General features: G+C 45.0%; 1 protein-coding gene across 2 annotated transcripts in view; it reads left to right on the forward strand.

Annotated features, from left to right (window-relative positions):
- LOC119011217 overlaps window positions 1–14,572 on the forward strand; it is a 19,964-nt gene continuing 5,392 nt past the window's right edge. The window contains exons 1-11 of one of the 2 annotated variants that reach the window (XM_037084159.1): window positions 1–20; window positions 366–448; window positions 4,522–4,701; window positions 8,430–8,501; window positions 12,229–12,374; window positions 12,548–12,609; window positions 12,721–12,883; window positions 12,964–13,144; window positions 13,229–13,372; window positions 14,067–14,265; window positions 14,349–14,553. In XM_037084159.1, coding sequence (XP_036940054.1) covers window positions 8,454–8,501; window positions 12,229–12,374; window positions 12,548–12,609; window positions 12,721–12,883; window positions 12,964–13,144; window positions 13,229–13,372; window positions 14,067–14,265; window positions 14,349–14,553 — 1,148 coding nt within the window. In that variant the 5' untranslated portion in view covers window positions 1–20; window positions 366–448; window positions 4,522–4,701; window positions 8,430–8,453. Of the gene's footprint in view, window positions 21–365; window positions 449–3,801; window positions 4,318–4,521; window positions 4,702–8,429; window positions 8,502–12,228; window positions 12,375–12,547; window positions 12,610–12,720; window positions 12,884–12,963; window positions 13,145–13,228; window positions 13,373–14,066; window positions 14,266–14,348; window positions 14,554–14,572 lie in introns of those variants that run through there. The other variant, XM_037084158.1, reaches the window with a different exon arrangement.

Below are 14,572 nucleotides of genomic sequence, written 5' to 3' on the forward strand. Positions count from 1 at the left end.
CTCACGTTAAAGAACTGTAGGTATGTTGCTTGATTATGAAATCAGCCTGTATGCCTCTTCTTTTGTGCTTCTGTTTTAGCATTTACCCTTTTCAACCATGCAGTCAGCTGTGGCTTCTGTTCAGCAAACATCACAGTTTCACTTTAAATGTCAAAAGATGATGAAGTGGACAAAAGGTATTTTCGGCATAAAGTCTCGAATGAGTTGAAAGTTTAGTTTGCTTTTGCAGCCTCACCAGCTTAATATGTTCCACAGATTAGGTGGGCAGCCCAAAATTCTTCATCCTTATCAAACCTGCAGATCTACATTAACCAGAAGCATCTTGACAACCAGCAGTTAATTCAAAGATGTGGGTCTTTTGCCAGCAGCGGTTCATGTGGCCTTGATCAAGCAGAGATGAAAACCAGGCTGCCGAGGTCCACAGAGCCGAACACCGTCGTCAACTGAGGTATTAATCAGATATCAGCGCTGCTCCCTCTCTCACATATTCAGTAGTTCTTCCTAAAAACCCGACTTTAATGTTTAAAATTGTTGTTCCCTTTGTTGGGACCCACAGATGAAGTTGTGGATTTCAAAATGGACCCTGAACTGAACACAGTTTCCCAGAATTCCCCCGGTCTTAACACCTTGGTGCAAATTCAGCTTTGAGTTACAATTGGCCACGAGTCAAACCCCCGACTGACCAGAGGGTCAAAACTCCAGCTGCTCCCTTTGTTCTCCCTCCTCTCCACCTCTCCTCCTCCCCCTCAGTCCTGCCTGCCCCCAAGTTCTCCACTCCTGGGTTCTTCTGGGCCCAACAGCTGCTGAGAGTTGCTAGCTGCCTTTTCCAGCAGGCCCGAGGAACTTCTCCTCTTTTAGTTAGCGCCAGTAGCTGAAATGCAAAGCTCACCAGCTAACTACACAATCCAAGGAACACGAAGCAAGTTAGCGCCGAGCTGCTATCCTTGCAAAGTGAAGGGCCTAATGTTGAACTGGGCCTGGATAGCACATAGCATAGCATCACATAGCATAGCACAGGACTTCTAACTGTGGTTGACGTGATGCACATGTGTTCAATCTGTGTGTTTGTTCACTGTCTGGGTGTCATTGAATGAGTTAGTTGACTTATGCCTCACACAGACTCAGGGTCTCTGCACGCAACTAACCTTCTTCTCTAACTTGGGATCACACACACACACACACGCACACACCCACATGTGATATCAGTGAGCACATGACGTGAGCCATTTTGTTTGTAGTCTTCCTTTGTCCACGCCGTGCCGCATGGTACTTTGAACCCTAGCCACCATTTCGCTTTTGTTCTTACACACACACACACACACACACACACACACACACACACACACACACACACACACACACACACACAATTAGTAGTTTGTGTGTCTGCCAACCTCCTCTCTGTCAAGGACTCCAGAATCCTTCAGCCATCACAGTTGTTATGGTAATTTTTGTTGTAGTTAAGTTAATTATTAATCAGAGTTACAAACTGACTGCTGCTCACATTCACAAGTGGACTACACACACACACACACACACACACACACACACACACACACACACACACACACACACACACACACACACACACACACGTTGCAAACAACTCTGCTGGGAAAAACCAGCATAACCCAGCACCAAAACACAACATATGCTGGCCTTGCTGGTCACCAGCAAGGCCAGCCGGTTTATGCTGTTTTTTCCCAGCAGGGAAACTTTAAAGGATAAGTTCAGCCCAAAACAAGTATTCAGTCATTATCTACTTCCTCATGCTGATGGGAAGTCTGCTGAACAATGAATCTTCCAGGAACTCTGAACACACTGGATGAGCTGCTTTTCTGTGAAGCTCCAGGAATTTTTTTTTGTGGACTGCAAAACTTCACCTAACTCTCTGTCGTCATCATGGCGTTCAGTTTAACGAGTGAATTTCATTTTTAGGTGAACTTATCCTTTAACTGCTCATGCTAGAAACGGTTTGACCAAAGAGAGACACTCAGTTGTACTAAAGAACGTCTGAAAACATCTTAAAAGATGGAAACGTCTCTATTTTTACAACAATCCCAGTCAGAAACCATGTGTAGAAACCTGTAATAAACATCCATAGTAAATGCATTCATATAATTACATGTAGGACTCAGAGAATATGTCTTCAATGGAAACATTTCTTTTTTTCCCTCATAAAATGTATAAACATCCTTGAAAACCATACGCTGTGTTTACGTTTCAGACGTTTGAAGAGGCCTCTCAAGCTTTTTCGCCCGTAGAGTAAATTAAAAGCGAGAGAGAGAGAGAAAAAAAAACGAAGAAACGGACAAGCTTAAAATATCACACAAACGTACTGGAATGTAAGATACATGACGTGAGAAGAGACGAGAGGCCGCAGAAACATTTACAGGGACGTGGCGCGGGAGATACGTGGTCACATTCCTGAATCAACTGCATCTCCTTTGCACCAGTCTCAAAAAATGTGGCACCTCATTCATCCAGAGGACTTCACTGTGATGGTTAAATACATGTGGGTCGATTAACAGCTTCCCCCACCAGCTGAATCCAACTGGTCTCATCTAATTGTGTTTCTGTCACTCAACCAGCTATTCTGCAGTTTTTTTTGCAGAAGTTGTGCAGAAGCATAAAACGAGTTCTTTAGAAGTCTCACTCACGCCGGCTTTCTGTTATCAGACAGCCGCAGATTAAACCTCCCGCCTCTTTGCTGCTGACACATTTTCCCGTTTGTGCTGCTCTTTCATTTCCACATCACAGGAGAACTTCCAGAGGGGACGACTGCAAGTCGCACATTCAGATTAGAGAGCAAGTAGTGTAGGAAATGTTTGGTGTTAGTGAATGACAGAAAAAAAAAAATGTAAACATGTGACAAACAGAACTTAAGAATGATCCCTCTGATGTGAGAGACTGCTGCAGCCTCACTGATTTTAAATTTAATATGAAATCAGGGCTAAAATCAAGTCAGTCACGTTTCCATCACACAAACCAGACGTCAATCTCCATGAAATCTGGCTGTTGTTGATGTTGCTGTACAGTGAATATTCAGTTTCTCTCTGTGTCCTGCAGGCTGCAGGAAAACTAAATATGATTCAACAACAGCAACTTAACTTTTAGCGTCCTGGGCCTCATTTCTAAATGTTTTATTAGAGGACTAAAGAACAAAAGACAAAAAAATGAAGAGTAAACAACTCTCTGTTTTTGTTTTATCTTTATAAAGGTGGTAAAATCAAAATGAAAGCATGACGCCATGGAGTGAAATGTGGTTTTCATGATAAACTGAATAACAAACTAAAGGACAAAACAGTCTCATACTGTTTTGCTTTGTTTACATGTGGCGGACCCTGCCACCTTCCTAGCTTCATACAGTGTCCTCTGAGAACACCTTGTTTATTCACTAACGGAGAAGATACATATTTCTAAATTTATACTATACTAACCTTGTTGATATTGTAGATATTTATTTTCGTCTCTTTAAAGGTGCAACATGTGAGGATAGCGGGCGTCATGTCACCAGGTTAACCACCAGCTGTAGCTGCTGTCGGGGATACATACAGATTTGACATTTTATGTGTAACAGCTTAATGAAAAAAACTCCAGCTTCACTTGCAATTAAGTTTAATGACAACAATGTTTTGGTATTTCCACCCTCATCAGGTTATCTCTCGTATACTGCAGCTTTAAAAGCCAGAATCCTGGTACGACTCCTGTAATTTGGGCTTCTTCTACTGAATGAAAGTTAAATTAAACTATTCTTTATTTAGTTGGGGATCCACTGAGACTCTTTAGGAGCCTCTGGAGATCTGAACTTCCAGCTTTAGTTCGTGAGCCTGAAAATAAAAGTGCAACACTGCCACCACGTGGAGAAACGTGAGACTACAAAAGCGTCCACAGCATCCCATTTGTCTCCATCTGTCTCCATCTTTCTCCCTCTGTGTCTCCTTGTGTCTCCCTCTGCGTCTCGCTCTCTGTCTCCCGTCAGGAAACGGCAGCAGACTCAAACTCAGCCGGTGTGAAACATTAAAACTGTCATTAAAACGCCTCTCAGGACACTAAGAATAAATGAATAAAAACCAGGCGACCAGTCCGTCGTGCTGCCAGCTGCTGCCATTCATGAATGAGGCCGGGTCCTCTCCTCCATCTCACATCATCACCACCATCACCATCGCCATCATCAGCGCCGGTCACGTGGTGCGTCGGGAGCGGGCGGGGGGCGTGTCCAATCGCGTGTGGTTTCATTCATAACTACAGTCTTTATTTGAAGCCCAAATTAAAGTATGCGGACGGACCGCCGCTGCACACGGACTCTACAGCCGGGTGAGTGCGCTCTCCTGCCCGGCTCACACGCGCTGTGATGTGCTACTATTTCATTATGTAAGATGAGGGACAGCTGACACGGCTCGGCTCGGCTCGGGGGGATAATCTTCGCTTCTGATTTAGTGTCCGGCACATGACGGCTCTCTCTCCCTCGCTCCCTCTCTGTCCTCCTTGCTGTGACTAATCGTGATTTATTCCCCGCAGGCTGCGAGCAGACGACGCGGGGATGCGGGACAGCCCCGATCGGCGGGTTTTCGGAGGAGAGAGGAAGACGATGCTGCTGCCGCTGCTGGTGCTGATGCTGAGGATGCTGCTGCCGCTGAGCGCCGCCGGCTGCAGCGGGTCGCTGTAGGGGAGCTGCTCCAAACACCGCCTGTATAGACCGTAAGACACAGAGCACCATCCGGCCAGGGGTGATATGCAGCTCCTCCACCTCCACCTCCACCTCTCACCATGTACTCACTGATGGGGCTTATAGGGGAACAAACACCACCTGGATCATTAAGAGTCTGACTGATGGAATGAACTAGAACCTGCCTGCCTGTCTGTCTGTCTGTCTGTCTGATGTACAGCCTGTGGTTATAGGAGCGATGATGTGAGGATGTGTCATGTCATCACACACACACACACACACACACACACACACACGCACACACGTGCACGCACACACGCACGCACACTTTGTATTTTGCTGCTCCTCCACCAGTCGGGGTCAGTGTTCTCAGGCTTTATTTTGGGTTATTTGTCCACAGTGTTTACTGACAAATCAGACGCTGTGAAGCTGAGGAGTCAAGCTGTCATTAGCCTGATTAATATTAATCACAAAATGTAGCTTCAGCGGCCGCTGTAAGGCCATTTATGAGGATTACATGATAGATTATAACACTAGATACATGTTGCTGTGAATTAATTATAGTTATGAATTGTGTGGATGTGATTGAATAACATGAATATATGTTTTTTTTATTCAGATTTCGATCATTTATTCTTAAAATTCACACAGCGATGATGAAATCTGTTACGTTTTATTATAACCATCATTTAAATGTTATGGCTGGTTAATGAGAATTTACTAAATAGTTCATTTTTTAGAGTTAACAAACAATAAAATGCTTTATAAACCATTCATTATGCAATTACAAGGGTTTATAAACATCAGATTAAACTTTATAAAACATTTGTTTGTTAACAGTGAAATAATGTACAGTTTATTAAAGCTGCACTATGTAGTTTTGGGGGAAGAAATTCAAACTCAGACACAAATGTATTTATTTGTTGAGTATCATTAACTTATAAAACAAAACGTCCACAGAGCGCTGTATGAAGGCAGACAGGTGGCAGGGTCCGCCAAATATAAACAAATTAAAACAGTATGACGTCGTGTTGTTCTGTGAGTGCAGTTTTACAGGACTTTAACGTATTTGCCAAAACTGCATATCGCTCCTTTAATAATGGTTATTGTTATAAGTGTTAGCTAAAAAATGTAACAAACAAAACGTACAATCCATAACGCGACTCTCAAAGTTAGGATAACGATGGAAAAACTAATAATGAATGAGTTAAAATCCACCTTTTATTTCCCTGCATGTCGTCTTATTGGTGGAGAAAAATCCTCTCAGCCCACACTGATTGTACAGAAAACATAAATCATGTGTCGTGTAGAGCTGCACGATGTTGACATGATTAATATATTGGTGACTCTTTTCATCAAAGTGAAAACACACCAGATGTCTTGTGCATGAGTCATTTTCTCGCCTCGCTTCATCCATTTGAGACTTTCATGGGGTTTTAAACGCTGTCGCTGAGTTTTTGTCATGACTGACCCATCAGAGACTGACGCAGGTCACCTGCGACGGTGCGTATTTCAGGATTAGCTGCGTGAAGTTTGGTTTAACTGCAGTCACATGGACATGATGGATTTATCTGAGTGAGAGGATTGATCTTCATTATCTGTCCAGATATGATATGAAGTCCATAATCAGAGGAAGAGATGAACTGAGTGAACGTGTTACCTGTCAGCCAGGTGTGATTCTGACAGTTAACTGGTTAGATAAGTTAATAAAAATGCTCTTCTGCTTTGAAAGCGTTTAAATCTACGTCTTCATTAAGCGTGGGCTGAGTGGTTTTATAAGCTGTAATGAAAAAGAAGACTGCCAGTGAGGACACGTTTAAGACCTTGAACGATATAATGCAGAACGACCGCTTCATTCAACTCTTCTGCAAAAAAGAAGCTTTAAACCATTTTGACTATTGTTCAGTCAGCGAAGAGACGACAGATGTTTCCAGCACATCTTCCCGGAGGGAGGCGGAAAATCAGGCTGAAACTGATGGAAATCTGTCTTTTTTTCTGTCAGCTGACAGTTAAAGTCTTGTTGTTTATCATGTAGAAACATGATGAATAGTTTAAAACACTCTTCAATGAGAGTATAAGCAGAAATGAAGGGAAAATGGAAACTTTAGCAACAACACTTAACCCAAAAAATGTCCTTATATCTACAAACAACTACATTTTAGAGGTTTTAATCATTTTGTACGTTTATATACTGTTTGGAAACACTCCTCCTGTGTGTGTGTGTGTGTGTGTGTTTCTTTTGTCTGTGTGCTCTCGCTGTGTTCAGAGCTCTTCTGTCCTTGTCAGAGTTACCTTGAGCCCGTTGGTATGTGCGAGATATTACATAAAAAAATATGACTCTCACATGGCGAGGGGGTGTGCGGCAGCGTTTCGCAGTATGTGTAAGGAATGCGATAATGGACTGACGTTACACAAGCTGCAGTGTGTGTAAATAATTACATCCCGTCAGCTCTTTTTTCCTGCCGACTGACGGGAGAGTTTGTTGTCAGGGATTCTTGCTTGTCGTTCGTCCCGAGGAGACGTGTTGGGTCACGTTAGAGTCGAACGCACAGCCACGCAGTTGCGTCTCGTCAGTGTGTTAAAGGGGCATTACGCCAATTGCACACAGGTGGATCAGGTTACTCAGCGTTCAGCCTCTGATAACAGCTGTGTAATGTTTCCTGTTGCTCTCTGATGTGATGTGATCAGGGTTATCTTTGGATCGATGATGTCAAACTTCAAACTGGGACTGTGGAGTTTGAATGATGTGGCTTTAACCAGTTTTATCGTTGATCAGTCTGTGACTAGTTGTTTGTCAGAAAACAGGGAAAATGTTGATCACTGTCTCCCAAAGGCCATAATCACTTCTTGTAGTACAGTTTATATAAATTATGTATGTATATATGAGGCTTGATGACCCACAGAACAACATACACAATCATTCAGTTATTAGGACTCAGCACACAATGCAGAAATAATTAAAATACTAAAACAATAAATGTAAAATCAATGCACACTTGCACATAAAATCAAAGTACAGGTCTGGTTATATTATCGTCAAACCCTGTGAAAAGACCAGAACCAACAATAAGATAATCCATCTCTCAACTCTTTTCCGGCCTGCGGCTCATTCATTCGTTACTAACGACCTAAATCTCTAAAAAAAAAAAAGAAAAGGGGGGCAACAGAACAGACTTACTCGTGTCCTGAGACCACTGGGTTCTGTGGTTTCTAACAAAATGCTGCTGAAACAGGAGGAAGTTGTGTTTTTTATTTACAGCGGTGGATGAATACACATTTTTAACAGCAGTGAGCATTGACAGCAGCGGGATGTATTGGACCGAGTTACAGTAAACTGCTCTCACCCACGTTCATCGTGATGAAGAGACTCCGTCTCCAGGTGCAACAGCGTGACTCATTGATTGGTTTTTAATTAGTTTTTAAACAATGGCGGTCCATAACACAAAGAGCAAGAGACAAGAGCAACACTTGTTTGCAGGATCAGAGTAAATGCTGCAATAAACCTTCTGCAAACCACAGATATCTTGCAACTTTACATTTCTTTAGATTACATTTTATTTTTCGGCAACAGCTCGAATTAGCCCCGAGGTCTCCTCATAAACTTCCAGGTGGTGTCACACCTACAAGTGTGCCTTCACCTAAACTTCCTTCCCTGGGCTCAGCTCCACCTCCATCCGCTCCACAATATGAGAATCTGGTCATAAACATGTGATGTGATCTTGTTTCCTGATTGTATCGCTGTTCTCTCCGTCCTCTGCAGGCTTCGCTCACGCTGACCTGGACCATGAGCAATGATTTGCCTGTTCTTACAAGTCTGACCGAGAACTCCACTGTGAGTACCGACCGCGTCCTCCTCCACCCCTCCTGCACTCCCGTCCATCCACACACACTCCACACATTTCCCATCAGCCCGTGTGTCCGTTGTTCCCCCCAATACTTCACAGATCACACTGGACCTCTGCCAAACAATACACAGTGAGTTAACAGCAAGTCTTTTATCCTGGTGGTGGCCGACAGCCTGATCTGTGTCCAAAGAGGATTTGACTCAAAAACAGGCCTGAGTGTGCTGCTGAAGGCTTTGTGTGCCATGTAGCCCCCCGGAGGACTGGGGAGGGGAGAGGGGGGTTATCTGAGCCAGCGGTGGTGATTATCGGACAGTTAAAGCTGTCTGTGTGGAGAGAGAGAACTGACAGTTGTTTGCTCGACAGTGTGTGTGTGTGTGTGTGTGTGTGTGTGTGTGTGTGTGTGTGTGTGTGTGTGTGTGTGTGTGTGTGTTAGAAACATGGCCTGAAGACTGGCGAGAGGCCGCGCCGGCTGATTGATTGTGTTGTTCTCCCTGTTTGGCTGAGCTTGTAAAAACAGCAGATTTCGTTAAGCTACAGATGCTCTGACAAAGCACACACACACACACACACACAAACACACACACACACACACACAATCATGAGTGTATCAAGGTGTGTGCTTTGCTGTTGCTCCTGTGATGGATCTGTTATTCTATCTCAGACAGCGTCAATCACATTATTCTGCGTCTCCCTCGAAGCGCAGCTAGAACACCAGAATTTTAAACTTGAGGTTGAATATAAAAGGCAGAAAAAGGGCGTTTTTTTCTTTTTAATTTCCTGGTTCCATAAGGAGAAAATCACAACGGCTTCTTCGGTCCAGCAGCTCGCTCTCTGCTCCGTGTCAGAGTGAGTTTGTGATTGAAGTGGACGCAGATTGATTTACACTCACACGGAGGACCTGAACCGTTTTTACAGCGGAAGCCGAGTCATCAAACAAAAACAAAAACAAAAAAAAATCGGCTGTTTTTGCTTTTTTTCACACACATTACAAACACGTTCACACACACCCTCCCTCTGTTCTTCACACCTCCATTTGTCCATGAGCAGAAAAAAGTTTTTTTTTTTTACGACTATTTTCACTATTCATCAACCCGCAAAGACGCAGAACAATCGTCAGGGCACCTCGCTCGTCTGTATTTAGCCTGTGTTGTTTTTCACGCCTCAGTCTGGCAGTAAGCGTCGCGTGCCGCGCTTCACTGATCCAGTAAACCTTCAGTTCAAATCTGGTCTCAGTTTTACACGTGCTTCGCCTGAGAATGGACGAATCCACCCGAATAATTGCTGTGAACTCAGAGAGCACCTCAGTTTAGTTTGTGTATTGACAAAGATGCACTTGGATGCTTTAGACTTCTGCATGAATCATTTCCTACATCTGACATTTTTCAAGTATGGAAAAGGATTAGGGCCCGACTTCAAACTCAAAATCCTGACTTCAAACTCATTAATCTTGATTTTAAACTCAAAATCCTGATTTTAAACTCAGAAATCCTGATTTTAAACTCAAAATCCTGATTTTAAACTCAAAATCCTGATTTTAAACTCAAAATCCTGATTTTAAACTCATTAATCCTGATTTTAAACTCAAAATCCTGATTTTAAACTCAAAATCCTGATTTTAAACTTAAAATCCTGACTTTAAACTGGAAAGAGACGACGTGGGTTTCTCTGAATAATCACTGCTGCAGAACCAGCTGATGTGATCTTGTTCACTGTCTGGAGCCACTGAACGTCCAAACAAGACGCGTGATATCACTGAAGAGCTGAGAAACTCCACTTTACATGTGTTTTTAAAGCATATAAATTGGATTAGAGGCTCAGAAGATATTTAGACATTTTAGAACGACGTCCAGATCTTTGAGGGTTAATCACTTCGGTCATTTTTCAGCCTGAGAGTCAAACATCCTCTGATCGTTGCCTCTCCAGTTGTGAGGATTTACTGATTTTTCTTTGTTATTTCCCTTTAAACTGAACGCTTTGAGGTTCTGGACTGATCGTCACATAAAAGAAGAGATTTCAAGACATCAAATTATAAATATTTTTCTTTTCTGATATTGGAAGAAAATGATGCAGATAAATCGATGATGAAAAGGATCCAGTCAGCTGCAGGGTTTGAGTTTTTCTGCTGCTGCTGCTCCTCCCGTTAAGGTCGTCATCATCTAAAGGTCGGCCTGTTCTCAGCGAGGAGCTCCTCCGCTCCCTCAGAGCCGTGTACGATGACATCCCTTAACATTACCGTATATTATATAAGGCTAAACGCTGCGACAGATGAATGTTCCATTTGTGCCGGTGCAAAGGACCCAATTATTTTCACGCTCTCTTTTGATAAAACTGACATCGGAAGAGGAGCCAGGGAAAAAAAAAAAACTCTGGTGTGGGGATTGCTCATGTGCGTCTGCATCCTCCTCCTCCTCCTCCTCCTCCTCCTCCTCCTCCTCCTCCTCCTCCTCCTCCTCCTCATCCTCCTCCGATTTCCATTTTTAGCCTGCAGAGGCCTCATTTCCCCCTCATTGAGAGGAGCTTGGAAATTGAATTAAGGGTCTCGCTGACGTTTCGATTAGCATCCCCAAGCTCACTCAGCCAAGACTGAGAGTATTAATCAGAGAGAGTAGAAGAGGGCAGTTTTGCTGTCGACTCCGTCTGTGTGCGGAAGCAGGCAGGATGTATATGAGTGTGTGTGTGTGTGTGTGTGTGTGTGTGTGGATAAGAATCACTGTGAGAAAGCAGGGACTTAAGGAAGTTGTCCGGCGTTAATTCGACTCCTTATTAAATATTTTGCCGCTTATCTGACAGCGTAATGCGACAGAGAGATTCCTCATCGCTGTGAAGCTCAAAAGGGAGAAGAATCAATTACTCTCCCGGCAGGACTAACGACAAAACATGACAACACAGACGTGTAGGCTTCGGCCTCGCTGCTGTTAAAGGATGAGTTACGGGCTCCAACAATGCTGTTTGAATATCAGCTATAGGAGTTCAGTCTGATGTTGTGCAAATACCAGGATCAGGGTTCATCTGGTATTTATAGTGAGTTTTGTATTTTGTCAGCTTGGGAATGCTCCTGTTTTTGTGTTTGTGTGCAGATGTGGTTTTTCTGCTTGGTGGTGTGGAAAAGGGGGGTTTAGGGTCACTGCACAGGGCATTTTTGGCTTAGTAGTCAGGCGCCAGGGGGACAGCCCCGCTCACTGCTGGATAAAAAAAGGACAAATGACTCTGTGTCATTTGGTAAAACGCCTCTATCTTTGTACATACGTGGTTCAGTACGTGGCAGATAAACTGAACTCCAGTCGTTTATATCCTTATATTAATAGTTATGGTGGCCCTGAGGGTCAAAACACAACAACATCTGAGAAAACACAACAATATTTCAGGTCACGGAAAAAACAGTCCTGGTGACAGTCCAGTGTTAGTGTTAGTCGCCAGAGATCCTAATGCTCATGTTGCTTTGCTATAAACAACGTTATGCTGTTACACGTTAACTAAAGCAAGTCACAGTGGGTAACATGTGATATTATTACAAGTTATGTGTTGGCAGGGATTTAAAGGTGAAGCTGGTAGAGGTGGAGCAAACTGCAGATTAGATGTAAATCAAAACAAATCTGTCGTAAGTCGTAACTGTAGCTGTCAAATGAGTCAGAAGTACATCACAGTGTTTCTCCAGCGCCGTACTCCAGTGGACGTACCGGTTCTGGTGTCCTAACCTCGTCTCTCCTCCACCAGGACGTGCCTGTGTCTGCGGGTCAGGTGGAGAACTATGTGCTGCTGCTGGTGCTGCTGAGTGTTTTTGCCGGGGGGACGCTGGTGCTGCTCTCCCTGCTGCTGCTCTTCTGTCACCGCTGCTGCATGGGTGGGCGACGCTACTCCAGGTTGGTGACACACTGCTGTGCGGAGGGAGGGGGGGGGGGAGCAGGCCCGGTTTTGGGTCTGGTTGGAGTGAGGCGTGAGTCAAAGCTGTGTCGAATGTGAAATTGAAAGCGGTGGTGTGACGACGGCGTTTTGAAACGAGCACAAAAAAAGTAAAACTCATTCCTCTCTTCAGAGCCAGCGATGACCTCGAGAAGACAAACACCACCTATGCTGAGGATTCTCAGCCCACCCAAGGTGAGAACTGTGTTTTCACCGAGTCCGTGTATCCGACTATTCTGGTCCGCGGTCGCCACCAGCTCCCATTATTTCACTCCCTCGGCTTGTCCTTGGTTCTTTGTCACTCAGAGATCACCATTCATCTGGATGAATCAGACGCTCTCTCGGCGGCGAGCTGTCACGATGGAGAGTCAGAACGATTCGTCTCCACCGGGTCCACCGGCCGCAGAGTCTCCTTCAATGAATCTGCACTTTACGAACAGGAGAAGACGACTCAGGACAAAGCACGCAGGTAACGATCTGCATGAGTGGATTTTTCATTAATATCCAGGTGAACTGTGGTTGATGATGATGATACGTCCGATCTCTCAGGTACACTCTGACTGAGGGAGACTTCCACCACCTGAAAAAGGCCCGGCTGACCCACCTCCACCTGCCTCCGGCCCCGTGTGACCTGAAGATCCTCACCATCATGGAGTGCGACTCGACAGAGAGCAGCACCATCAACATCAGCGAGACTGCAGCTCCCAAACTGCCTCTCACCATCTACCAGGTGACCGGACACACGCCGACTGTCGCACCGAATCACGTTTTGTTCTCTCATCTCTAACCAGAGTTTGATTTCTCTTCTCTCCAGCCCGCTGAGAGACGAGTCCCCGAGTGGATGGGACAGAGCCTCAGTGGAGGTCTGCCAGGAGACCCGCACCACTCCACCATCCTGGACCAGAGCCCCAGACAGACCCCGTCAGCCGTGAAACCACAGCACACACTCTCGCAGACAGTGAGTTCCACCTTTCTCTCCACTTTGTGAGTTTTACGATGATCGTTAGAGACTTCAGGTCAATACACGTTCTCTCTGATGTTCCCTTTGGCCTCACATGTGCTACAAATGCCAACATGCTAATTCAACTTTTCACACATACTTTCGAAATGTCAGCGTGTTAGCATGCTGATAAGCGCCGTTAGCCCGGCTGTAGAGTCTTTTTCATCACCTCCTCAGCGCGGCATGAGAAGCTCTGTGTTTTCTTTAACTTTTATTTTTGGATCAGGCTCTTTGGGATCGGCTGTGAGGAAAGTTTTAAATGGTAGCTGACATATTTATTATGTTTATAGCTCCAGATATAAACATTTTTGTTCACATGAAAAGAACACATCACCTCTCAAATTGAGCTTTGCAGTAAAACTATGATGTAATAAGTCAAGATTCACCCTGTTTGGTCAGAAATACATCTGGACAGATCGGCGCCTCGGTGCAGATCGGTCCACTTGTATCACACGTAAACAGAGCTGTGAAAAGCATCTGCCACCGGCTCAGACCTGCTGATGCGCTGGAACATCAGTCATCACTGCAGATGAGTGACAGTATGACAAACTGCTGTCCCCTGAGGGATTCGCCTCTGCCCGTCACGATTCAACCCCTCCTTAATGTCCCATCATCTCCCTCCACCCTCCTCTTCTTCCGTCTCTTCTGTCAGATGGAGGCTGTCGGGGACAGGGGAGAGGCTGAAAGTGAAAGGGGGTTGAGAGGACAGTTAACTCTGGCTCCGGGCCAGACTTCAGTTCTACATTTCCTCTCTAAACTGCGGCGCCACGCCAGTCTGGAGGGGGCGGGGCCTTACTTCAGGAGGTGGAAGTTCGACAGCAGTCACCGGGCTGCCAGCCTGGACGCAAAAGGTTCGATTCGATTTGTAACTGCATTTGCGAACCACAAGTGAAATGGTGAGACCTGTCAAGTTGACAGCTGTGTTTTCAAGCAGGGTCCCCGAAGAGAAGGCCCTTCCAGAGACAGAGGGCAGCAAGTGAAACTACCGATCACACCGAGGACGAATCCTCTCCTCTCCGAGACGAGGCCATTGAATCTTTCCCACACACTCCCATCCAGACCAGTGGCCTCCAGTCGCTCTCTGCAGAGTCCCTGTCTCACAGCGCCACCACACCCACCTGCTCAGTCTTCCTCAGCAGGTACGTCCATTCACATAAT

The sequence above is a fragment of the Acanthopagrus latus genome, chromosome 21 (assembly GCF_904848185.1).
Source record: "Acanthopagrus latus isolate v.2019 chromosome 21, fAcaLat1.1, whole genome shotgun sequence".
Lineage (NCBI taxonomy): Eukaryota > Metazoa > Chordata > Actinopteri > Spariformes > Sparidae > Acanthopagrus > Acanthopagrus latus.